The 25,036-nt window shown below is 45.4% G+C and overlaps 1 protein-coding gene across 6 annotated transcripts in view; it reads left to right on the top strand.

The window, feature by feature from the left end:
• LOC310830103 (putative protein PTGES3L) overlaps positions 1-25,036 on the top strand; it is a 280,219-nt gene that overhangs the window by 244,584 nt on the left and 10,599 nt on the right. For 2 of the 6 annotated variants that reach the window (XM_083709671.1, XM_083709674.1), the window contains exons 2-8: positions 2,743-2,856; positions 3,422-3,488; positions 4,814-4,912; positions 6,092-6,181; positions 8,950-9,003; positions 9,203-9,232; positions 10,948-11,310. In XM_083709671.1, coding sequence (XP_083565797.1) covers positions 2,743-2,856; positions 3,422-3,488; positions 4,814-4,912; positions 6,092-6,181; positions 8,950-9,003; positions 9,203-9,214 — 436 coding nt within the window. In that variant the 3' untranslated portion in view covers positions 9,215-9,232; positions 10,948-11,310. Of the gene's footprint in view, positions 1-505; positions 547-2,542; positions 2,584-2,742; positions 2,857-3,421; positions 3,489-4,813; positions 4,913-6,091; positions 6,182-8,949; positions 9,004-9,202; positions 9,233-10,947; positions 11,311-18,371; positions 18,529-21,397; positions 21,527-22,417; positions 22,578-22,679; positions 22,738-24,879 lie in introns of those variants that run through there. The other 4 variants (XM_083709675.1, XM_083709673.1, XM_083709672.1 and 1 more) reach the window with 4 other exon arrangements.

Raw genomic sequence — 25,036 nt, 5'->3', positions numbered from 1 at the left:
GGACCCTTGACCATTAGGTCCAGTCATGGCGGACTCTGGGGTTGCGGTGCTCATCTCGTTTTATTGGCCGAGGGAGCCGGCATACAGCTTCTGGGTCATGTGGCCAGCATGACTAAGCTGCTTCTGGCAAACCAGAGCAGCACCCGGAAATGCCGTTTACCTTCCCGCCAGAGAGGTACCTATTTATCTACTTGCACTCTGACGTGCTTTCAAATTGCTAGGTTGGCAGGAGCAGGGACCGAGCAACAGGAGCTCACCCCTTCGTGGGGATTTGAATCGCCGACCTTCTGATCGGCAAGTCGTAGACTCTGTGGTTTAACCCACAGCATCACTCGCGTCCCTAGCACAGTCCTTAAAAGGTAAAGGTAAAGGGACCCCTGAGCATTAGGTCCAGTCGTGGCCAACTCTGGGGTTGCGGTGCTCATCTCGTTTTATTGGCCGAGGGAGCCGGCATACAGCTTCTGGGTCATGTGGCCAGCATGACTAAGCCGCTTCTGGCGAACCAGAGCAGCGCCCGGAAATGCCGTTTACCTTCCCACCGGAGCGGTACCTATTTATCTACTTGCACTCTGACGTGCTTTCGAACTGCTAGGTTGGCAGGAGCAGGGACCGAGCAACAGGAGCTCACCCCGACACGGGGATTCAAACCGCCGACCTTCTGATCAGCAAGTCCTAGGCTCTGTGGTTTAACCCACAGTGCCACCCACGTCCCTTAGCACCCACGTCCCTTAGCACAGTCCTTACTTCTCCTTAAATATGGGGACTCCCTGCTCTACACAGGAAATCTCTCAGAAATAGCTAATGGTAAAGGTAAAGGACCCCTGGATGTCAAAGGCGACTATGGGGTCTCAGAAATACAGCTGATCTTAGAAAGATTGCCCAATGAAAGGGTTGTACAGTGCCCCCATTAGAGTGCAGTCTTTAGGCAAAGCGAGGGTGTGTGTGCTCAGGGCCAGCCCTATCCTTAGGCAAAGGAGGTGACCATCCCAAGCAGCAGGTACTGGGGGGCAGTGATGGCTCCGTTGCTGCTCCCAGGCTGTTGCTTATAAGGCTCGGAGCCATTCCTTTACTCTCTCTTGGGAGGTCAGAGGGAGCTATGCAGCTACATTCCTATGCTGGACCCTCTAAACTAGCCTGCTGGCCTCAAGTTGCAGCAGACGATGCTGTCGCATCCCAGGTGAAGAGAGTCAACTGGCAGACCTGCCAGATTCCGTACATGGGTCAGGGAAAGGGAAGGCTCGTAGCTCAGCAGTGGAGCACCAGGTTCATCACCTTCAGGGACTGTCTGAAACCCTCAAGAGTTGATGCCAGTCAGTTTAGATGATGCTGCACTAAATGGACCCAGTGGCATAGCGTGGGGGGTACAGGGGGGGCCGGCCGCACCGGGCGCAACATCTGGGGGTTAGGGTTAGGGGGCGCAAATCCACGGGTTAGGGGGCGCAAATCCACGGGTTAGGGGGTGCAAATCCACGGGTTAGGGGGTACAAATTACTTCCCTTGCCCCGGGTGCTGACAATCCATGCTACGCCACTGAATGGACCAATGGTCGGACTCAGCAGAAGGCAGCTTTCTCCTGTGTCCCTTTCCACAGGCAGTAAAATGTCTTGGGCTAGCGCTGCACAAACACCAAGCAGGGCCACTTTTGATTGGAAAGCCAGATGGAAAAGGAAACAGGGTCCTGGGGACCTCTAATCAATTGTGCACAAGAGGAAAATTCGCCCAGCGTAGGTTTGTGTTGCTTCTACCCAACTATTAAAAGTTTGGGAGCCTGAGAATGTTCTTTCATATGTGGTGGACTTGTAAAAGGGTAAAAGAGTATTGGGATATGATTCATAATGAATTGAAAAAAATGTTCAAAAGTACTTTCCCCCAAAAAACCCCCAAAGTCCTATCTGTTGGGGATAATCCAGACTGAAATTCCCAGGTGTCAAAAAAGGTTATTTATGTATGCTACCACTGCGGCCCGTGTTTTGTTAGCCCCCAAATGGAAAATGAGCGAGGCCCCAACCAAAGAAGAATGTCAACTTAAGCTGACGGAATACGTACAACTCGCAGACTTAACATCTACAATAAGAGAATGAGAAGAATATACGTTTAAAGAAGACTGGAAAACATTTATTGAATATATGGGAAATAATTGTGTACAGCTGAAAATGCTGGCAGCATTAAGATCAATTCAACAGTGTAAATAAGTTTTGATGGCTGGAGTAACGGAATACTCGATGGTATAGTTTCTGTAAAATATTCAGGGATTTATGATATGTAAAATGAACCATGGAAAGAGAGAGAAGAAGGGAAGTTATTGATATCATTGTGGATTTAAAATGAGTATTTTTAATTGTAAAACAGAAAACTTTATAAAAATTATATACCAAAAAAGAAGTTTGGGAGCCTGTCTTCTTTTGCACCTGGCTACCCAAAATGTTGCTCTGTCTCCGAAACCACGTATCACACTGCTTTAAAGTGGGTTCACTAATAATCACAGAGTTATGGTTTGCCGTGCCAAGGTCCTAAGTGCAGGCAAGCAAACCCTCCACACATAAACCTGAGAGGGAAGATGGATGCATGCTGTTCTAATTATGGGTAAGAAGCCACAAACATTTAAAGTGTCAACCGTGTTTAAAATGTGTAGCACTGCTAATGGGTCCTCACTGTAGGCTGAGATCACTCCTGCCCCCTTCATTCCACTGGCAATGGCACTTGTATCTTCGCCATCCTAATATCTTCTGCATGTTTCCTAAGGCAACCAGCCAAAACTCTGTGGTACGACCGCCCACGATGGATATTCCTGGAGTTCTGTGTGGAGGACAGCACAGACGTGAAAGTAGATCTTGACGATTACAAAGTTGTGTTCAGGTAAGGGGTTGCCTTTCTAGCACGGCTGCTCTGTCCTGCTGTTTTGTTACTTTGCCGCTGGTTGTTGTTATTTTAATTTTATATAACTCACCCTGGACCATTTGGTGAAGAGTGGGGGAATCGAGAAACCTGTGGCCTTCCAGATGCTCTTGGATTTTAATCCCATTCATCCCAACCTGCAAAGCCATTGTTCAGAGATGATGGGAGTTTTGGTCCTGCAACATCTGGAAAGCCACAAGGTTCCCATCCCTGCCCTAAACAATATGAAGATCCAACAGACGGGCCAATTGTTTTGAAATCTCTTGGTCAGCTGCTGTGGTGAGGAGAACATTTTAGATAAAACATGTTTCATAATTTCAAACGTCTAGCTGTGAGCAAATTTTGTGCAATCAATTGCTGCGAAGATCGCAAGCAAGGCCTGGCCTTTGACTTCTTTTTGGGCCAACTGCAGTGCTGATTAATCATGGTTGCAGCTTCATCGCTGATAAAACCACAGGACGTTATTCAGAAGTTGTTTTTCATAGCTCCTCAGGAACCCCACCGTAATCTTTTTGTCTTTCCACAGTTGCAAGAACGCAGATGGTGTGGAGTTGTACAACGAGATTACCTTTTATGCCCGGGTTAATTCTAAGGTGAGCAGCAAAACAAGGGTGTGCCATTTTGGAAGGAGTGTGCTACAACTGCCAGGGGCAAAACTGCCCTCAACCTTTACTCCTTGCCACGGAACTCTTCACTAGCAGAATGAACAATAATGCAAAGTTTTGTCTCGTTCAGCTGGTAGATATAGAGCCCTTGGATGGCTGCCATTGGCACTCCTGCCACCAGTTAAAAGTGGCTGCTTCTGCACAGAGACTAAATGGTGCACGCTTTTGAAAAATGACCAAGGAGCAGTTTCTGCTGCCACTGCTTTAGCTCTTATCAAGGGCAAGGTCCAAAAAGCTGTGCAGGACCTTCTCCTCACTCCATCTTCTGAATTTTAGAGGCTTCCAGCAAGTGGAGGCAACAGACAGGTTGGCACAAGGCTTTTTCATTACATTTGACAGAACACACATACCTATCAACTTCATTCATTCTGTGCCTGCTTATTTGTAGCATGTTTGCGGTGTCAACAAATTGGGATGCTTCCTCACTCGGCAGTTATTGTGGAATAGCCACACTTTGTATCCCCAAGGGTTATTAATTTTTCAAAAAAAATTATTTAACTTTATTGAATTGCAGTAACAAAAACGAAACCATATCAAAAGAAAAAAAAACAAATTACACAAAAGAAAAAAAGAAAAAGAACCACCAAAAAACACATAAAAACATAGACTTCCCTCCACCCATGTTTGACCTCCTTCCCTTAAACTTCTTTTATTCGTTGTGTTATTAATATTACATTGTTTTTGTTCCACTTCCATCCGTTTCCACAATATTTCTACCCTGTGAACTTTATTCATTGCATATCAATATATTTGTCACGGAACAATGTTTTTTCATGTACTCCTTTACACAGTCCCATTCTTCAATTAATTTTTGATCTGTTTGTCCAATTATTAACAATTATTTATTGGTGTCCATGATTAATTCAGTGGTGGCAAGGTGGCTGCTGGGAAAATTTGCAGATTGCAAATGACCACAACCACAGAGGACTGAACGTGTTATTGAGGAGCCCCACCGTAGGTTCTGAGTGTTAGTTATTCTGGCTTGGAGGGATCTGGCTGGTATGAAGATAATTGATTAAGGCAATCAGTTCTAATTACCTGCTTATTTTTGTTGCTGGTTGACCTGGAATTACATGAAAAAATGGAATATGTGTTTCCAAAACCCATAATCTAGTCATTGCTGCAGACCAGTGCACCTGGGCTCAGCCCTCATTGCTTCATAAAACGTACAGAACATTCTCCCAAGCTTGGTTCTGGTTCAGATTAGCCTCTTTGGATGCCTGATATTTCTCTCCCAACATCATCGCTTTCAGGATTCCCAGAACAAACGGTCGGGCAGGTCCATCACCCTCTTTGCACGCAAGTGGAAGGAAAAAGTGGCTTGGCCACGTCTCACCAAGGAGGACTTTAAGGTAGGGCCCGTGGCTTGTTCTCTTTTCCATACAGAGCTGAGGTCATAGATCATAAAACTGTAGAGTTGGAAGGGGCCACAAGGATCATCTAGTCCAACCCCTTGAAAGGACTCACTTGGGGGGGCGTCTTTTTTTTGAGTGAAATCTTTGGTGCAGTGCTATCTATTCTCTGAGCTCAAGAAGGGAACTCAATAAGGCTGAGTTGCATTTGCCACATGCTGAAAAGGGTTTGTGGAAACACACACACACGAGTGAGCTTTTGGTTAATAGGGATTCCCATAACAGCCACCCCCAAACAGATACTGAGTTGCTGGAAAGGGGTCAGAAAAACCAGAATTCTCAGCTGTGGCTAGTATCTGGCCCTATTATGCTATCGAAACATTGGAAAAAGAAATAAAGGTAAAGGTAAAGGACCCCCTGACCATTAGGTCCACTCGTGGCCGACTCTGGGGTTGTGGCGCTCATCTCGCTTTATTGGCCGAGGGAGCCGGTGTACAGCTTCCGGGTCATGTGGCCAGCACGACTAAACCACTTCTGGTGAACCAGAGCAGCACACGGAGACGCCATTTACCTTCCTGCCAGAGTGGTACCTATTTATCTACTTGCACTTTGATGTGCCTATGAACTGCTAGGTTGGCAGGAGCAGGGACCGAGCAACGGAAGCTCACCCCGTTGCAGGGATTCGAACCACCGACCTTCTGATCGGCAAGTCCTAGGCTCTGTGGTTTAACCCACAGTGCCAACCGCATCCCTACCCTATATATAGAAATGAGAAAACCAGTGATATTTTAGGGAGCAGGCTAGCAGGCGGGGCCCATTACGTACATCGTAGGAGCCTACACAACACAAAACACTGTTGCTGTATGTAGGTTTTATTTTATTTGTTTTTTATCTTTTATTTTGGAAATGTACATCCAAAATTGGCAAGCCTTCTGATCGGCAAGTCCTAGGCTCTGTGGTTTAACCCACAGCGCCACCCGCGTCCCTGGAAAAAGAAATACCTGGGGACAAAATAGACTCTGGCAGAGGCCAATTCTGTCTTATTGTTGAAAAGGGATAAAATCCAGAAGTCAGATTGGCTCAGTGACCAGCTGTTCCCCCAAAGCTTCTCCTCCAGCCAGGTGAAAAAGCAGAAGCAGGGAGTCTGGGTTAATCTGTGAATCTTCATCTTACTTGCAGCCAGCATGGCTCTCAGTGGACTTCGATAACTGGCGCGACTGGGAAGGGGATGAGGAAGTGGAGGCGGCCATGGTTGAGCACTATGCGGAGGTGAGTCTGTCCAGCTATGGGACCAAAAAGCAGAGTCTTGAGCTCTCTTCAAGTCAGATCAGCAGTGCTGCGTCTTATAGGATTATTATTATTTATTGATTTTATATAACGCCCTATACCCTGAGGAGACAATAGTGGCTGGCTGTGTGTCCTATGATTTTTGGGCTTTCCCACTTGTCACGTGCCTTGAAAGCACGAGTCTGAGCAGTTTTGTCCTTGCCTCACTGCTTTCCCCAGGAAAACTTGATCTTTCATGATAAAATTAGATTCATAGAACTGTAGAGTGGAAGGGACCCCAGGGTCATCTAGTCCAACCCCCTGCAATGCAGGGCAAATGTCAATCCGGTGAAAACCTGGTTTGTCCAATTTAGTGGTAAAGATTGGGTTTCCCCGGGGGGCAAGCGGTAGGTCAGTGGCAAGTCTGGATTCCTTGTCCAGCAACGACAGCAGGAACAGCAAGACCCTTTCACCCAGGCAGCCTGTGATGTGGACTGCAAAGCGCAGTTAATGTGGCTGGTGTTATGTACTGAAGTTCTCACCCTGGGCCAGCAGGGGGATACTGTAGTTATGCAAATAAGGGATCAAAAGTGATTGGATAGTTTTAGAAAATTGTTACAGTTACGTTGTACTGGAGCTCTATATAAGCAGGCTGACTGAACCCTTCAATTCAGTTCTGTTCTGGCCTGTGAATAAACAAGAGCTGTTTGAAGAATCGATGTGTCGTCTGATATGTTCACCCACAACTTAACAGCTGGCAATTTTATAGCCAATGCACCTTCTGCCATTACAATTATGCTACAATTACGTAGGCTTTTAGAAGACATCCGAAGGCAGCCCTGTTTAGGGATGCTTTTAATGTTTAACAGACTATTGTATTTTAATATTTTGTTGGAAGCCGCCCAGAGTGGCTGAGGAAACCCAGCCAGATGGGTGGCGTATAAATAATAAAGTATTATTATTATTATTATTATTAGGCATCACATATAGCCGTTCCTTCTCAGGGAGTGAAATGTTTCACAATGCTTATTTGTCCTCGCATTAATTGCTAAGAGGCAGGCTGAGGGAGGGGCACAAATGCTGGATAAGTTGCATTAAAAAAATTCCATGGCACAAAATGTTTTCTATCATCTGGCCTATCATGTACATACAGTTTGACGGTCTGCAGACATTATCTGTTACAGAAAGAGGCAAGGAGCTATTAAAGTGATTGAACTATGCTTGTGGGCTTTCCAGAAACCTAGTTGTCCATTGTAAGATGCCGAATTAGCTGGACCTTTGGCAAGGCTTTTCTTATGCCCTTAAGCTCCACTTTCAAACCAGCAGAAACCATACCAACCAACTCTTGGTTTCCAAGATGTAATCAGCCATTGGGCAAGTACTTTCAAGCTTTCATTTTGCCTCTTCAATGGTTAAAACATAATGATGATGATGATGATGATGATAATAATAATACATGTTATGTACTGAGTTGAATAGGATCCAAAAAGCAGCAGTCTGATTGGTCCTAGAACAATAGGGTCCAGAATGCAGCAATCTGATTGGTCCTAGAACAATGCAGCAGTATGATTGGTCTGCAGGAGCCAACCAATCCAGCTCCAGGTGGAAGCGAATCCGCAACCTGATTGGCCTACAGGAGAATCCCAGAATTAGCCAATCACGTGCGACACATTGTGTAAATAATGTATATAAAGCAGATATTTTGGGGAAACTTTCATTCCTCACTACTGAGCTGAATAAAGAGCATGAAATCCACACTCAACTCCAAGTATATTTCAATACAACATGCCAACAGAGGGGTGAATAAGCCCAGAGCACAAAGCCAAGCCATTCCCCATTGCTCAACATCTCTACTGAAGAGGCTCTTCATGAGGCCGGAGGAACATTGCCCAGCTGTGAGGCATGGAGGCTGCTCTCCGCAAGGCCCTTACCACCTGGCCTAGGGGGCTGGGCCCACACTCAACCAGCCCTACAAAAGAAGCTCCTCCTGAGGCTGGAGGAACATTGCCCGGCTATTGTTTTATTGATTTATTGACTGAATATGCTGTAAACCACTTTGAGAATGTTATTAAAAATATAAAGCAGTACTGTGGTACCTCAGGTTACATACGCTTCAGGTTACAGACTCCGCTAACCCAGAAATAGTACAGTGGTGCCCCGCAAGACGAAAAACCCGCTAGACAAAAGGGTTTTCCGTTTTTCGATGTGCTTCGCACGACAAATTTCCCTATGGGCTTGCTTCGCAAGACGAAAACGTCTCCCCCCCCCTTTTCTAAGCCGCTAAGCCCTTAATAGCCGCTAAGCCGCTAATAGCGCTAATCCGCTAAGCCGCTAATAAGGTTGATTCGCAAGACGAAAAAACCGCTAGATGAAGAGACTCGCGGAACGGATTATTTTCGTCTTGCGAGGCACCACTGTACCTCGGGTTAAGAACTTTATTTCAGGATGAGAACAGAAATTGCACGGTGGCGGCACAGCGGCAGCAGGAGGCCCCATTAGCTAAAGTGGTACCTCAGGTTAAGAACTGTTTCAGGTTAAGAACGGACCTCCAGAACGAATTAAGTACTTAACCCGAGGTACCACTGGATAGAAATTTAAAAATAAATAATAAAAATAACAAACTTTTATTTGTATCCTGCCCTCCCCGACCGAGACCGGGCTCAGGGCGGCTGAGGTGCGTCACTGTGGAGCAAGGAGAAGAAGATGCAAATCTCCTTGTTCTCAAAAATCGGTGCTGAAGTCCTCACGTTTCCTTTCCTCTCTCCGTCCAGCTCATGCAGAAGGTCACCAAGAAAGGCCCTCCTCCTGCCATGGATGACCTTGATGTAAGTATTTTGGGGGGAATGACAGGAAAGTGAGAGCCATGTGGTTCAGATCTCATCTCTATAACCCCTTTCAGCTCTGTCAGGTCCACGCCAGACTGGCTCTCTTTACCAGACGGTGCCCCCTCTTCAAGCTTGGGAGGGCATATGCTTTGGGCCCCAAAGATACTGATCTTTCCCTGTCTGTCCTGATCTTTCCTAGGACGACATCTGAAAAGCGCAAGACTCGAAGGTAATCATCAAGGCATCCCTCTCCATGTCTGAAGGGGTGGGCAGACAAGCACCTGGCGGGACCTAAAAAGGGGAGAGGAGGGTGTTGCCTAAGGGGTTGGGGCATGGAAGCAGACAAGCAAACGCCTTGGCAACTCTGAAATAGCTATCACAAAAGAATGTCAGACTACTGCAGTTTTCTTTGAGCTTCCAGGCCAATCTTAAACTGTCAGGGCAGCATCTCAATGGAAGGCCCCATCTGCACTAAAATTTAAATCAGTATCATATAGCTTCGCCCATCCTGGGAATTGTAGTTTTGTAACTACAATTACACTGGTGGCGCTGTGGTCTAAACCACAGAGCCTAGGGCTTGCCGATCGAAGGTTGGCAGTTTGAATCCCCGCGACGGGGTGAGCTCCCGTTGCTCGGTCCCTGCTCCTGCCAACCTAGCAGTTCGAAAGCACGTCAAAGTGCAAGTAGATAAATAGGTACCACTCCAGCGGGTAAACGGTGTTTCTGTGCGCTGCTCTGGTTCGCCAGGAGCGGCTTAGTCATGCTGGCCACATGACCCGGAAGCTGTCTGCGGACAAACGCCGGCTCCCTCGGCCAGTAAAGCGAGATGAGCGCCGCAACCCCAGAGTCGTCTGCAAGTGGACTTAACTGTCAGGGGTCCTTTACCTTTTTATCTTTAAAGGGTGTTGGGAGTCGCTAGGAGACCTTGATTCTCGCAGGGTTGCAATTCTCAGAGTGGTTACAACCCTCTTCCCAGGGAACTCTGGGAATTGTCACTCTGTGAGGTGAACAGGGGTCTCCTAACAACTCTCAGTGGCCCTAACCAACTACATTTCCCATGATTCTTTGGTGAAAGCCGTGACTGTTAAAAGCGGTATAATACTGCTTTAAATGTGTACTAAATTCGAAATCTTAAGCCAGAATCCTAACAAAGAGTCCTTTGCTCTGCCATGGGAATCCCCTTGATGGGGTGAGCTCCCGTTGCTCTGTCCCAGCTCCTGCCAACCTAGCAGTTCGAAAGCACGCCAGTGCAAGTAGATAAATAGGTACCACTGCGGTGGGAAGGTAAACGGTTTTCCGTGCACTCTGGTTTCCGTCACGGTGTTCCGTTGCGCCAGAAGTGGTTTAGTCCTGCTGGCCACATGACCCGGAAAGCTGTAGACAAACGCTGGCTCCCTCAACCTGAAAGCGAGATGAGCGCCGCAACCCCATAGTTGCCTTTGACTGGACTTAACTGTCCAGGAGTCCTTTACCTTTACCTTACCTTTACCATTTTGCAGTCAAAAGAATCTCCACCCAGCTCTGATAGTATCTGTTCCCAAGCTTTATGGAGCCCTTGACCTAAAGACCTTTGATGGGCCCTCCACCCTGAGTTGGACCCCCTCCTACCTGTCACTGTCCACACTCCACAGCCCAGAAGGAGAGAACAAGACAATTATAGCCTCCTGCTCCTTTCTCAAGCTATGCCTTGGGGGAGGGCAAGGGAGCATGCTGACAGGTCAGGGAGGAAGAGGAACACACCTGCAGGCTGGCAGTGGGCCTGGGCAGGTGCCCAGGAATGTGCCAGCCCTTGACACACTCGCCTTGAGCCCCGAACATCTGGAAGTGGAGATGGCTCTGAAGAGCCTCTGTTTGCTGTGATGCACAATTCCTCATCCCTTCTTCGCCTTCATCCCATTTGTGAGATGTTGTGAATTCTGTGATTATTCTCCCCACCACCACCAGGTACAAAAGCAGTGCTGGGATTGAACAAGAGGTAAGCGAGAGACAATGTTGTGGAGCAACTCTGCACTGATGGACTCTCATTCCCCCGGATTTTCATTCTTTTCACTTTTGCTCCAAGAGATTGCATGACAGCTGCGAACCATAGACTGGGACTCTCTCCTCCAAGACTCTCATTAATAGATGGGCAATACCACACCTCCTTGTTTCTGCTTTTCTCTCCAGCCTCTCTGACCTACAGCTCCCTCCATCCCTTTCTCATGTCCTCAGCTTCTCTCTGTAGAGTTTTTTGTTCCTTAAGAATGTTGTATATAAAGGTTCGAAGCTATTCAAATCTCTGCCAATAAACACTGGTAACAGTTCTGAGCTTTTTGTTGGCCGTCACCCATTGCTGCAGCGGAGGGAATGGTTTTTGTTTAGTCTTGAGTGTTGCCGGGCTGCGAAGGAGAGATCCAACATGCTTGGCCAGGTACACTAGCAAAGAAGCTCAAAAGATGCCAATTGCTGAACTGGTACCCTCAGATAGGAAAGGCTACTTTTGATTTGTCTTCTTCCCTGTAAATCTAGGTTACTGTGGCTGCAGAATTCCTGACTGCAGATAAGGATTAAAAATATAAGTTAGATGGAATGTGGGGAACCTTTGGCCTGCCAGATGTTGCTGAACTACAACTCCCATCAACCCCAGCAAACTTGGCCAGAGGACAGGGGTAATGGGTTTTGGAGTCCAAGGATGCCTGGAGGACCAAAGTCTCCCAACACTTGAGCCTAGATCCTTCCAGCTACAATCTCAGCCACCAGAAACAAGCATAAACCAAGCACTGCTAAACTCACAGTAGGTCTACCAAGCTGACAGTCTGCAGTGAAAGGCCAAGAGAGGGAGGTAAAGAAAGAATTCCCGTCATTATTTCAAATCTCCAAGGCTTATTTCATGTTGTTAATTTGGTAAATGTGGGCAAAATGGGGTAGGCATACATACAAAAAGCTTGGAACCTACAACACAAGCCTAACCATGTCTACTAAGAAGTAAGTGTAATTGAATTCAGTTAGGGCTTGAATGGGGTTAGGATTGCAAGTTCACTATGGAAGAATTGGGTTTCAGGTCAGATTGTCTGCCCATGCTCTTGCCCATGCTCTTGCCCCTCCCCACCAGGTTACTTCTTATGCACCATACAAAAGCTGGAAGCATGCTGTTCCATAAGTTGTTGTTGTTGTTTAGTCGTTTAGTCGTGTCCGACTCTTCGTGACCCCATGGACCAGAGAACGCCAGGCACCTCTGTCCTCCACTGCCTCCCGCAGTTTGGTCAAACTCATGCTGGTAACCTCGAAAACACTGTCCCACCATCTCATCCTCTGTCATCCCCTTCTCCTTGTGCCCTCCATCTTTCCCAACATCAGGGTCTTCTCCAGGGAGTCTTCTCTTCTCATGAGGTGGCCAAAGTACTGGAGCCTCAGCTTCACAATCTGTCCTTCCAGTGAGCACTCAGGGTTGATTTCCTTCAGTATGGAGAGGTTTGATCTTCTTGCAGTCCATGGGACTCTCAAGAGTCTATGCAATATTTTTCTTTACAGCATTGGACTTTCCTTTCGCTTCCAGGCATATCCGCAACTGAGCGTCCTTTCGGCTTTGGCCCAGCCGCTTCATCAGCTCTGGATCTACTTGTACTTGCCCTCCGCTCTTCCCCAGTAGCATGTTGGACGCCTTCCGACCTGAGGGGCTCATCTTCCAGCGTCATATCTTTTATATGCCTGTTGTCTTTGTCCATGGAGTTTTCTTGGCAGGGATACTGGAGTGGCTTGCCGGTTCCTCCTCCAGGTGGATCACGTTTGGTCAAAACTCTCCACTATGACCTGTTCATCTTGGGTGCCCTGCTCGGCATAGTTCATAGCTTCTCTGAGTTCTTCAAGCCCCTTCGCCACGGCAAGGCAGTGATCCATGAAGGGGGTTCCATAAGTACCAAGAAGCAAAGCATGATCCACTATGAAAAACAATAATAAAATATACTATACAGTCTAAAAAGGAGGGATCAGGTGCCTAATCAGGTAGAATGACACCGACTAGCTCAAAAGTACCTGTTTATTAAATGCAAGGACTGTAATATTTGAAAGTTAATGAGGTATGCAGTTAGCATGACACGCCCAAAGTTTGCAAGAGTTCACTAAACATGGCCTTGGGGAAATGAAGCGGCTAATAACTTAACAAGGTGTGTGTGTATATGCCCACTGACCTGGAGGTAAGTCCCATTCGAACTATAATGGGGCTTAATTGTAAGTACAGTGGTACCTCAAGTTAAGAACTTAATTCGTTCCAGAGGTTCGTTCTTAACCTGAAACTGTTCTTAAGCTGAGGTACCACTTTAGCTAATGGGGCCTCCCGCTGCTGCCGCACGATTTCTGTTTTCATCGTGAAGCAAAGTTCTTAACCCGAGGTACTATTTCTGGGTTAGCAGAGTCTGTAACCTGAAGCGTCTGTAACCCAAGGTACCACTGTAGTTCTATGCAGGATTGCACTGGCAATCTGTTTCAAAAGACCATCATGAGCCAAATAGAATGTCAACAATCAGGATGGGCTTCTTGCTTCATATGTTGGTATCTGCTTCAGTAAGAGTCATCACCACCCTGAAGCTGGCAAAAATGGAACACCTCATCTGAGAATGTAAGAACCAGGCCAATGGCAACCACAACCAGGTGCCTTTGGGAAACCTGTCTTGAGCTCAACAGCAGTCTCCCCTCACGCAGTTTCCAGCAACTGGTGTTCAGAAGCATGACTGCCTCTGACCATGAAGGCAGAATATAGCTTCCACCATTGGTAGACGCCATGGATGAACTTCTTATCCTCTTTTACAGTTGCTCAAGTTGGTGGCCATCATTGTCTCCTGCAGAAACAAGTTCCATAGTTTTAACGATGAGAATGCTCAAAGAAGTACCGGTACTTTATATTCTGTCCAGAATTTCATAGGAGGCCCATTGTGTGGTTAACCCAAAGCTTTAGAAAACTGAAGCCACTGTAGCTACCAGCACTAGGGATCCTTGCTGCTAGCTGGTAATATTTATTCCTTGAGGGAACCATGAGCCACGCACAGTGCAGAGTCTCCAAGCAACAGTTTAGTCACTGAACTGAATAGCTGATCGTCATCTTAAGGTGAGTCTTTTGATTCAAAAGGGGTTTCTAAATGTGATCACGCAGATCAAGAATAAAGAGAGAGAGAGAGAGAGAGAGAGAGAGAGAGAGAGAGAGAGAGAGAGAAATCTTGCCAGGTGGGCTATGCCTCAACAGATCGGCAGTATGCTGTCCTGGGTTGGGTTTGGAGAAATCAAGTCTATCCTACCCTGCTGCCTTCCCTTTAATTTAAACAATAGCTACACATTAGGAAAACCATGTTTTTCATCACGAACAGAAATATTATTACAGATAGGTAGCCGTGTTGGTCTGCCATAGTCAAAACAAAAAAAAATTCCTTCCAGTAGCACCTTAAAGACCAACTAAGTCAGTTCTTGGTATGAGCTTTCGTGTGCATGCACACTTCTTCAGATACACTGAAACAGAAGTTTCCAGACCCTTCTATATAGTGAGAAGGTGGGGAGGGGTATTACTCAGAAGGGTGGTGGGAATGGGTGATTGGCAAATAGCTGTGATGAGCCTGTTGACGACTCTTAACGACTGCAATAGGTCTTACAGGAAGAAGCAAGGGGTGAAAAGGTGAAAAATGGCTTTGTCATGTATAATGAGATAAGAATCCAAGGTCTTTGTTCAGGCCAGGTTTCTCCATGGTTTTAAGTTTGGTGACAAGTTGTAATTCAGCAGCTTCTCTTTCCAGTCTATTTCTGAAATTCCTTTGTAGTAAAACAGCTACTTTGAGATCTTGTATAGAATGTCCTGGGAGATTGAAGTGTTCTCCTACTGGTTTCTCTGTCTTGTGATTCCTGATGTCCGATTTATGTCCGTTTATTCTTTGGCGTAAGGTCTGGCCTGTTTGTCCAATATAGAGAGCTGAAGGACACTGTTGGCATTTGATATATTATTGTTAAGGCATCTTCCATATTACAAAATCTCCAAAATCTGTATCTTGATTAGGCTCACCAAAATATTACAAAATAGTGCACAGAGCTTTTGAGTTCTCTTCATCAGGCTAGAGGTTGAAAATAAAAGCAAGGGGGAGGGACAGAAAAATACGGCAATATTTGGCTAGTGCTGAAGTCAAGGCTTATCAGGAAAAAGGAACATGCAACGCCTAGCAATGAATGTACAAAAACCAGCTGTTACAAATGCATTATGTTTTTTCTTCCCAATCAGCTTCCAACTCCCAAGTAAGCCCTGGTGCAACCTGAAACCTGCAGAGCCTTCTTTCAACATCTGCTAACTTCCCCTCCAAACCAGCTTCAGACTCCTGCCAGATGTAGACCTAAATGGCTTTACTATCAGCCAAACACACACACACACACACACACACACACACACACACACACACATTCTTCCAACTCACTTCCGTTCCCTTGCTTTGTTTACCATTGCAGCCTGACGGCTTCCATGCTTGCACGCTAATTTGGTTGGCCTGATAAAAGTACTGCCCAAATATGGGGGTTTTTTTCCTACGGTCCAACACTGCTGCTTTTAGTTTTCACATTACAAAACGCTTTGCAGCCCTGCTTGCGCCAAATCGCTCTACTCATTCGCAGCAGCAGCAGCTGAACAATTTCAGATCACACTGCAATCACCCCCTTTTTTCCAGACCTGCTTCCTTCCAAAAGAACAGCAATTTTGGTAACACTGTTAATTGTTGTTGTTGTAGTTGTTGTTGAGCCGTTTAGTCGTGTCCGACTCTTCGTGACTCCATGGACCAGAGCACACCAGACACTCCTGTCTTCCACTGCCTCCTGCAGTTTGGGCAAACTCATGCTGGTAGCTTCGAAAACACTATCCAACCATTTTGTCCTCTGTCGTCCCCTTCTCCTTGCGCCCTCCATCTTTCCCAACATCAGGGTCTTTTCCAGGGAGTCTTCTCTTCTCACGAGGTGGCCAAAGTATTGGAGCCTCAGCGGATCTGTCCTTCCAGTGAGCACTCAGGGCTCATTTCCCTAAGAATGGAGAGGTTTGATCTTCTTGCAGTCCATGGGACTCTCAAGAGTCTCCACCAGCACCATAATTCAAAAGCATCAATTCTTCGGCGATCAGCCTTCTTTATGGTCCAGCTCTCACTTCCATACATCACTACTGGGAAAACCATAGCTTGAACTATACGGACTTTTGTTGGCAAGGTGATGTCTCTGCTTTTTAAGATGCTGTCTAGGTTTGTCATTGCTTTTCTCCCAAGAAGCAGGCGACTGTTAATTTCATGACTGCTGTCACCATCTGCAGTGATCATGGAGCCCAAGAAAGTAAAACCTCTCACTGTCTCCATTTCTTCCCCTTCTGTTTGCCAGGAGGTGATGGGACCAGTGGCCATAATCTTCATTTTTTTGATGTTGAGCTTCAGACCATATTTTGCGCTCTCCTCTTTCACCCTCATTAAAAGGTTCTTTAATTCCGCCACATTGTTAACTAGCATGCGCAAATTAGCACTGGCGCTCCCCCTCCCCACGCCTTCCCATTGCAAGGAGCAGCGGCAACTGTAATAACCCCCCCCCTCCCCAGTCGATCAAAGGTTTGCCCAAGGGATGTTTATGTGTGCGTATTGTGTGGTGATGGTGAGAGAGCAGGGCCGGCCCAAGATATTTTGGCAACTGAGGCGAACAACAACAAAATGGCGCCCCCTCCTCCCAGCCAGGGAAATAGGGGTGAATGAAGATCTACATCAGGAACAAGGGGGAAGGGGAATAAAGATCCTACATTGGGATCTGCTGCCTCTGCGGATCCTGTTGCCTGAGGCAATCACATCATCTTCCCTCATGGGGGGGCCGGCTCCGTGAGAAAAGGTTTGAACATCTTGAATAGCATCAGCTGAGGAAAATCCCTTTTCACAAACATGTAAGGGCCTTCCCTGCTCTGTACCTCCAGATGGAACATTTTAACAACTACCAAACACTCTCCTACATTGGCTTGGAAAATACACATTTTCTGTTATTCTACGGCTGCCAAAAAACCGACAGTTGCTGTTTTGCTAATAGTTTTTATAGATCATAAAACATTATTGTTTGGACAAGCAGCCTGCCCAAATGCTTAGAAAGCTGAGGTCATTTTATCCCATTTTTTTGGGGGGTTAAACTTTTGCATGTTTTGTAGAGTAGGGTTTGTGAATTTTTCTCGGTTTTATATTTTTGTAAACCGCTTTGAGAGTTCTTTTCTTTTTTTGGGAAGCAAATGCATAGCTGTCAACTTTTCCCTTTTCTTGCGAGGAATCCTATTCAGAATAAGGGAATTTCCCTTTAAAAAAGGGGAAAGTTGACAGCTATGAGCAAGTGGTGTCTAAATTTTGAGAAATAAACAAAGAATGGCTTTTGCTTGTAACTTGGTTATGCTCTTGTTATGTCTATTGTTTATTTTATTGTCCAGTAAGGCGCTTCGGGATTCGTTTGACACAGAAATATAAGCCCATTTGAACCAATGTAGGGGGGGCTTTGTTTTTGTTTGTTTGTTTTTGTTTTTCGGGGGGGGGGGAGACGAAGAAAAAAACACGAAGATCATGGCCACTGGGCCCATCACCTCCTGGCAAATAGAAGGGGAAGAAATGGAGGCAGTGAGAGATTTTACTTTCTTTGGCTCCATGATCACTGCAGATGGTGACAGCAGTCACGAAATTAAAAGACGCCTGCTCCTTGGGAGAAGAGCAAGCATCTTAAAAAGCAGAGACAGCACTTTGCCAACAAAAGTCCATATAGTTAAAGCCATGCTTTTCCCGGTAGTGATGTATGGAAGTGAGAGCTGGACCATAAAGAAGGCTGATCTCCAAAGAATTGATGCTTTTGAATTATGGTGCTGGAGGAGACTCTGGAGAGTCCCATGGACTGCAAGAAGATCAAACCTCTCCATTCTGTAGGAAATCAGCCCTGAGTGCTCACTGGAAGGCCAGATCCTGAAGCTGAGGCTCCAATACTTTGGCCACCTCATGAGAAGAGAAGACTCCCTGGAAAAGACCCTGATGTTGGGAAAGATGGAGGGCGCAAGTAGAAGGGGACGACAGAGGACGAGATGGTTGGACAGTGTTGTCAAAGCTGCCAGCATGAGTTTGACCAAACTGCAGAAGGCAGTGGAAGACAGGAGTGCCTGGCGTGCTCTGCTCCAGGGGGTCACGAAGGGTCGGACATGACTAAACGACTAGACAACAACAAGGTGGGGGGCGTCTTTTTCTGCTGCACCAGCAAAGGCCCCGCCCCGAGGTCCGCTTTCCCTCACAGAAGAGCGCAAAAGGCAGGCTGAGGAGACCGAGGCCCCGCCCCTTTCCTTTCGTCAGCTAAGCGCAAGGGAAACTTGGGGCTAGTTCTGTCCTTCGCCGCTCGCCTTAGGCCGGGCGGAAGTGACCCGTCACAGCTGCTCTTTCGCTGCGACTGAAGCCTAAAGGTGCCGACCAACGTGTTCCGAGGTCGCTGGGGTCCGACGCTGCTGGTGGCTCCATGGCGTTCATGTGCCAGCGGGACAGCTGGGTCCGGCAGGTGTGAAAGGAACCGAGGGAATTTGGGATGCGGGGTGGCGCTCGTTTCCGTTAACTGCATATATACCGTTACAGTTCGTGCCAATTTGCATCATTGCGGATGAGAGCAAATTCGCATTGTTGGTTCCTGTAAGGTTGCCCATGAAGACGTGCAGACATTGGTTGAAAAAATGGTTCCTTACTCCTTTGGCAGCAGAGTAAACCACCAATAAGCTTTTAATGGGAGATCAATCAGTATTTTTATTTTGTGTTTTTTATATTGTATGTTTATGTTGTGAATCGCCCCGAGATCTATACTACTACTGCTAATAATAATAATAATAATAATAATAATAAGAGAAAATTTGCTTCATATAAGGTGCTTTCCTCCAGCCCAAATCGAATTGATTCGCTCCTCTTCTGTAGCCCTATTTACAGGTCCTAGCATTCTTATTTTTTATTCAATCAATCAATTGATCTTTATTACGGTCCAGAGACCCAACAAATTGTTACAAAGCAATGCACAATTCAGACAGCCTACCTCCAGGTTAAGCAAGCATTTTGTTCAGACTTAAAGATAGGGGTCATTGGTTCTTGCAACCACCGATAAAAAACTTCGCCACTGCTAATGTTCTAGTGTTGGTCCGGTCTTCCAATAGGAACTTGACATAGTGAGCCTCTGATTTTCCCGGTATAGGTACCAGCAAGGGTAATATCAGTTCAGCCCTGGCTTGCTCATATTTTGCACAGTGCAGCAAATATGTTTTATGGAATCAATGTCTTGAGCACACTCAAGCAAATTCTGTCCTGATAAGGAACTCCTCTCAACCTGCCATCCAACACTGCAGAAGGAAAGACGTTATTTTTTATTATTATATTTATATCCCACCTTTCCTGCAAGGAGCTCCAAAGTGGCATACATACCCTTCCTCTGTTTTCTCTTCAGCAATGACCCTGTGGGGTAGGTTAGGCTGAGAGACAGTTACTGTCCCAAGATCACTAAGTGAGGTTCATGGCTGAATGAGAATTTGAACACTTTGCTGGTCCAGTATTATAGCCATGATTCACCTCACTGGCTTTAGTCTCTGATACACAAACAACAGCCACTTACGGCCTCCACTCTCTTGTGCCCCCAAAAAAATTTAAAGAAAAAAACTGGATGTACATTTCCAAAATATAAGATAAAAAACATACATATAGCAACCATGTTTTGTTTGTGTAGCCTCCTATGATGTAAGTAATGGAGCCTGCTCCCTAAAATATCACTAGTTTGCTCATTTCTATATGTAGGGTGCCTACATTCTGCTATTTATAATTAGTTTATTTATAAATAGTTTGCATCATATATTTACACATATTATTATTTCATGTTATATTTACACATATTATTATTTCATGTTATAGCAAGTTTCTAGAGACTAGATTATGAGACTTTGTAAATTGTGTTTATAAAGGAACTTTTGTTATTGCCAAATGCAAATGTGTTTGCATTATTAAGTTTGTAATGAATAAAAAATCATTTTAAGTTAGAGCTTAATAATTATTTCACTATTAATATACTTCTTCTTAATTGTATTTCACTATTAATATACTTCTTAATTGTATTTCATTTCAACAGTTACTCTGATAAAGTACATATTTTGTTATGTGCAAATGGCTTTAGATATCTATTAGGTCCATAAATTACCATATAGCATGTATTCAACACAAAAAACAGCAACAATTTCTTGTTGACAAAGGAGAGCTGGACATATAAAGGGCCTCATTACCTTCAGTAGCTTAGGGCCTCATCAAACCTAAATCCGGCCCTGATTATGCCACACACAGTTCTTCCATGGACTAAACACTTATGAGGCTGAATGTCTGCCAGTAAGAGATGGTGTAGCACCGGGTTTTTCTGCATCAGCCATGAGTTGATGACCTTTTGTGGTAGTTGTTCCTTCCAACCCGATGATTTTGCAGTTTTAAGCCTAGTTGCATGCCACTGGGGCTGGAATGGCTGCATTTCTGTGTTTTGCCTAGCGCATAGCACATCAGTGGACCAAGCAATTGGCTGTCATTCAATGTGGCTTCACAGAATCTGATACAGTACAATGGATGCTCAAAGCTTCTTGCAGAGTGCAATAAAGTCATCATACAAAAAAACAGGTACAGCATATCTTAAATCAACAGGAGAGGAAGGAAGCTCCAGCAAAGGGGGATTATGAATTGCAAAAAAACCCCACTTCTGCTAAGAACACAGCCTTGTAGTTGTGACTCTGGCATCTACAACAGAAGCCTTGCAGGGACTGTCTCTTGTTCCTTGTCTAATGTTGAAGATAAGTGAAAGTATTCTGTGAGGCATTTTGGGATTGAATTGAAAGTATGCTTCTACAGTTGTTTCGCTTTTGAATTGCTTTAGTAAAATGTTTTATAATATGTATTAAAAGTGAAGAATTACTCCATTTTGCTTAAGTTGATTTGGAAGCATTTATGTTATAAGGTGAGATAGAAATAATAAATACAATAAAGAGATAATCTAAAGTTACTGAAAATACTAATTGTATGTTCTACTTGAAATTAGTGGACCTAAGTTAGTCATCTCCACTAATTTCAGTGAGTCTGAATGTGACTAACTTTGGTTATCACCTATTGTTGTGACAAAATTCATGCAAAAGCCAGCTAGAAGATAGTAAACTATGCTCTGCTTCCCAGTACATAAGGGAATTTGCCCTGAAGAAAACTGTTGCTAGAAATCGTTGGCTTTAGACATGCTGAAGCATCTGGTCAGCATCTTTAGATTCCATCTCTTAAGTTTAGTGCATACCTTTCATTACCTCTGAACCTAAAGACTTCCAGATCTTTAGTGAAGCTATAGTCATGCATATTCCCCCTTTCTTCTTCCTCCCCAGTTCACCACGCAGGTGGTCTCCTGCTGCCCTGCAAAATTGTCCACAGAAAATGGTGGAAAGAAGGAGACACTTCAGGGATTCCATGTCATCTTGGAAGACACTATTCTTTTCCCAGAGGGTGGAGGGCAGGTACCAACAATGGTGGTTCTTGGTCAGAAAGTGGAACCTGTTTTGGGGGTTCTAACATATTGTATACATCTTAATATGCTACTAGGGATTTACTGTTGGCCTATTTCTTGAAACTAAGACTCGAATTGTTCCACGGAATTACTAGAAATGTGTGATCTCCTGTTTGCTCTTAAATCCAGATCTTGTCTGTGCTTCTTTTATATGTTTAAGCCTGCAATCCTAAACACACTGGGGGAATAAACGTCAGTTTACTTCCAAATAAAATCTTATTACCAGGGCTTTTATTTCAGTCAAAGTTCAGAGGAGTTGAAATCAGTGGACTTGGGTAACTGAAGTGCATTGATTGCAGTGGGTTTATTCAGTGTGTGATTGTTACCTTATACCTATAATCTCTATAATAACAATCAATTAACGTATCAATGAGTATCAGGAAAGAGAATATATATGAACATAATGAGTAAAATGTGCGATAGGTTAAATAATGTTTAGAAGCACGAGGGGTTGACGGGAAGTCAAACCTCTGAGAAGAATGTGATACAATGTAATAAGTATATATTTTTATTTTTTATTCTTTATATTTCATTACATGTTGTTTTCTTGTTTTTTGTATACAATTTCAATAAAGCAATTTAAAATGCAAAAAAAAATTCTATAATAACAATCAAAACTTTTACTTGGGCTAATTAATATTGTGAAGATAATTCAGAGAACCTCTGCACAGCAATTGCTTCATTAATCAAATTTGTGTTGTTTTTTTTAAAAAGAGGGTGGTATAGCATTTGCTCAGCTTCACAACCCACAGCCATTGCTATTTTACACATGCTTTTGTCTGCTGCAGCAGGAGAATATTCCCCCAAAGCTGGGCTGGTGACTTTAACTTCTTTTTTCCAGCCCGATGACCGGGGGCTCATTAATGACATCCCAGTACTAAGGGTCACCCGACAAGGTCCAGATGCTCTACACTTCGTCCAGACACCCCTTGAGCCAGGGAGCGAGGTGCAGCTGGTGCTGGATTGGGACCGGCGCTTTGACCACATGCAGCAGCATTCAGGTAAGAAACCGATGGAACGAGATACCCACACATTTTTAATATATATATATTTAAATCTCCTAGTGAGAAGGAGAAACTGTCACTTATAATCGTCTCTTTTAGGGCAGCATCTCATCACAGCTATTGCGGATCTGATGTTTGGATTCAAGACGACGTCATGGTGAGCAAGGCACGCTCTCTGGCTAATTCCTTTTCTCCCTGCTTGAGCATTTGTGTGTGTGTGAGAGAGAGAGACAGAGGGGGGGGGGCGCTACAAAACCTCAAGAGAAATCGGGGCACCCAGAGTGGCAAGAATCTGCATAGATCACCATTGCCGTATTTACCGTACTTTTCTGTGTATAAGACTACTTTTTTTTTTACTTTAAAATTATGTGGAAAACTGTGGGTCATCTTATACACGGGGCAATCTCCCCCCTATTTTCTTAAATTGGAGTCCCTAAAAATAGGGGGCGTCTTATACATGGGGGCGTCTTATAGACAGAAAAATACGGTAGTAATAACTTCATGAACTGCTTGGAAGGAGGACAGATCTGTAATCAACCTTGGACCAGAGTTCCTTTCCTATTTGCTAATACTTAATGTGAGAATTAACTGGGTTAGGGATTCCCCCTGCATGTGAAGACAGGCTCTGGTGGACTGACAAGGCCAGTAGTGAGTTCAACGGTCAAGAAGGCGGTTTCTGTACATGCTGCAGAGGGAAGTGAGGGGCAGTTGGGGCTTGTCAACCTGACCATCTAGGAGAAGGAAAGCTGATCCTTAACTTCCACTGCCTTGTGGGATGTCTTGGCAAGAAGTAAGGGCTAAGGAGTACAGTGGTACCTCGGGTTAAGTACTTAATTCGTTCCGGAGGTCCGTACTTAACCTGAAATTGTTCTTAACCTGGAGCACCGCTTTAGCTAATGGGGCTTCCTCCTGCTGCCGCGCCGCCAGAGCACAATTTCTGTTCTTATCCTGAAGCAAAGTTCTTAACCTGAAGCACTATTTCTGGGTTAGCGGAGTGTGTAACCTGAAGCGTATGTAACCTGAAGCGTATGTAACCCGAGGTACCACTGTAAACCCTACTCAAATCCAGAGTGAAGTTCCTAAGACAGTTGGAAGGCTGTCTCCTGGCAACTCCGGCAACCAAACTGGCGCCCAATGTCTTGCTCTGTTTTCCTTTGGACCACGTCAGCGAGGTGGAGAGGGGGGTCTTGTCGTTTGGGCAGCCAAGGACCTGCCTACACACTGCCCAGGGTGGTCACTTAGGTGCTGCTAACGTAGCAGTTTGACTTCTCCCAGAGATGCACTCCATTGTCTCTCGAGACAGGCGGATGCCTACAACAATATCTAGGTTATTAATCGGTAATGAAACTGATGCAGACGGATCACCAGTACTCCACACAGCAATAGCAGTTGCCATTGGAATATGAATGGGCACTGTGCATGTTTCTGTAGCTTAACATTTCCTGGGTAGAGTTTGTAGGTTACAAGGAGAGAGAAGAAGAAGAGTTTAGATTTGATATCCCGTTTTATCATTACCCGAAGGAGTCTCAAAGCGGCTCACAATCTCCTTTCCCTTCCTCCCCCACAACAAACACTCTGTGAGGTGAGTGGGGCTGAGAGACTTCAGAGAAGTGTGACTGGCTCAAGGTCACCCAGCAGCTGCAGGTGGAGGAGCAGGGAAGTGAACCCGGTTCCCCAGATTACGAGACTACCACTCTTAACCACTACACCACACTGGTGTTCCTTTCCCCACAGAGTCCTATTGAGAAGTCACTTCCACAATTTCCTACACCTGCAAATCTCCTACAGACTTAATATTGTTAACTGACAAGGAATATTTTGTTGTCACTTTAACCCAGAAGCAAAGGTTAAAATTAAATCATTGTGTAGTCATGAAGATGTGTAGTCTGGGGAGATACAGTGGTACCTTGGGTTAAGAACTTAATTCGTTCTGGAGGTCTGTTCTTAACCTGAAACTGTTCTTAACCTGAAGCACCACTTTAGCTAATTGGGCTTCCTGCTACCACTGCACCACCACTGCACAATTCCTGTTTTTAACCCGAGGTACTATTTCTGGGTTAGCGGAGTCTGTAACCTGAAGCGTATGTAACCCGAGGTACCACTGTATCTTGAATAGGGCTTTGTTCCCAGGGAAAACACACAGAGGATGGCAGGCTTAGCCTAGTTTCTGTGCAGTAACCCTTCCTCAGAGGATGATGCTGGAGGGCTGTGGGGACAGAGGGAGCTCTCTTGTGCACCCAGAGCTATCTCCGGTGTGACTTGGGGAACACGTTGTTTGCCTCTCTCCCACCCTCGGCAGGGAGCTGGGTCGCCAGCGAAGCACTATAGAGCTGGACACCCCCTCAATGACAGCAGATCAGGTGGCAGCCCTTGAGCAGAGCGTGAATGACAGAATCCGAGCCAGGATCCCTGTGGTGGTGCGAGAGCTGGCAGTGGGCGACCCTGAAGTTGAGCTG

The sequence above is a fragment of the Podarcis gaigeae genome (assembly GCF_964106915.1).
Source record: "Podarcis gaigeae genome assembly, chromosome: 13".
Lineage (NCBI taxonomy): Eukaryota > Metazoa > Chordata > Lepidosauria > Squamata > Lacertidae > Podarcis > Podarcis gaigeae.
This window is presented reverse-complemented; position numbering and strand designations above follow the sequence as displayed.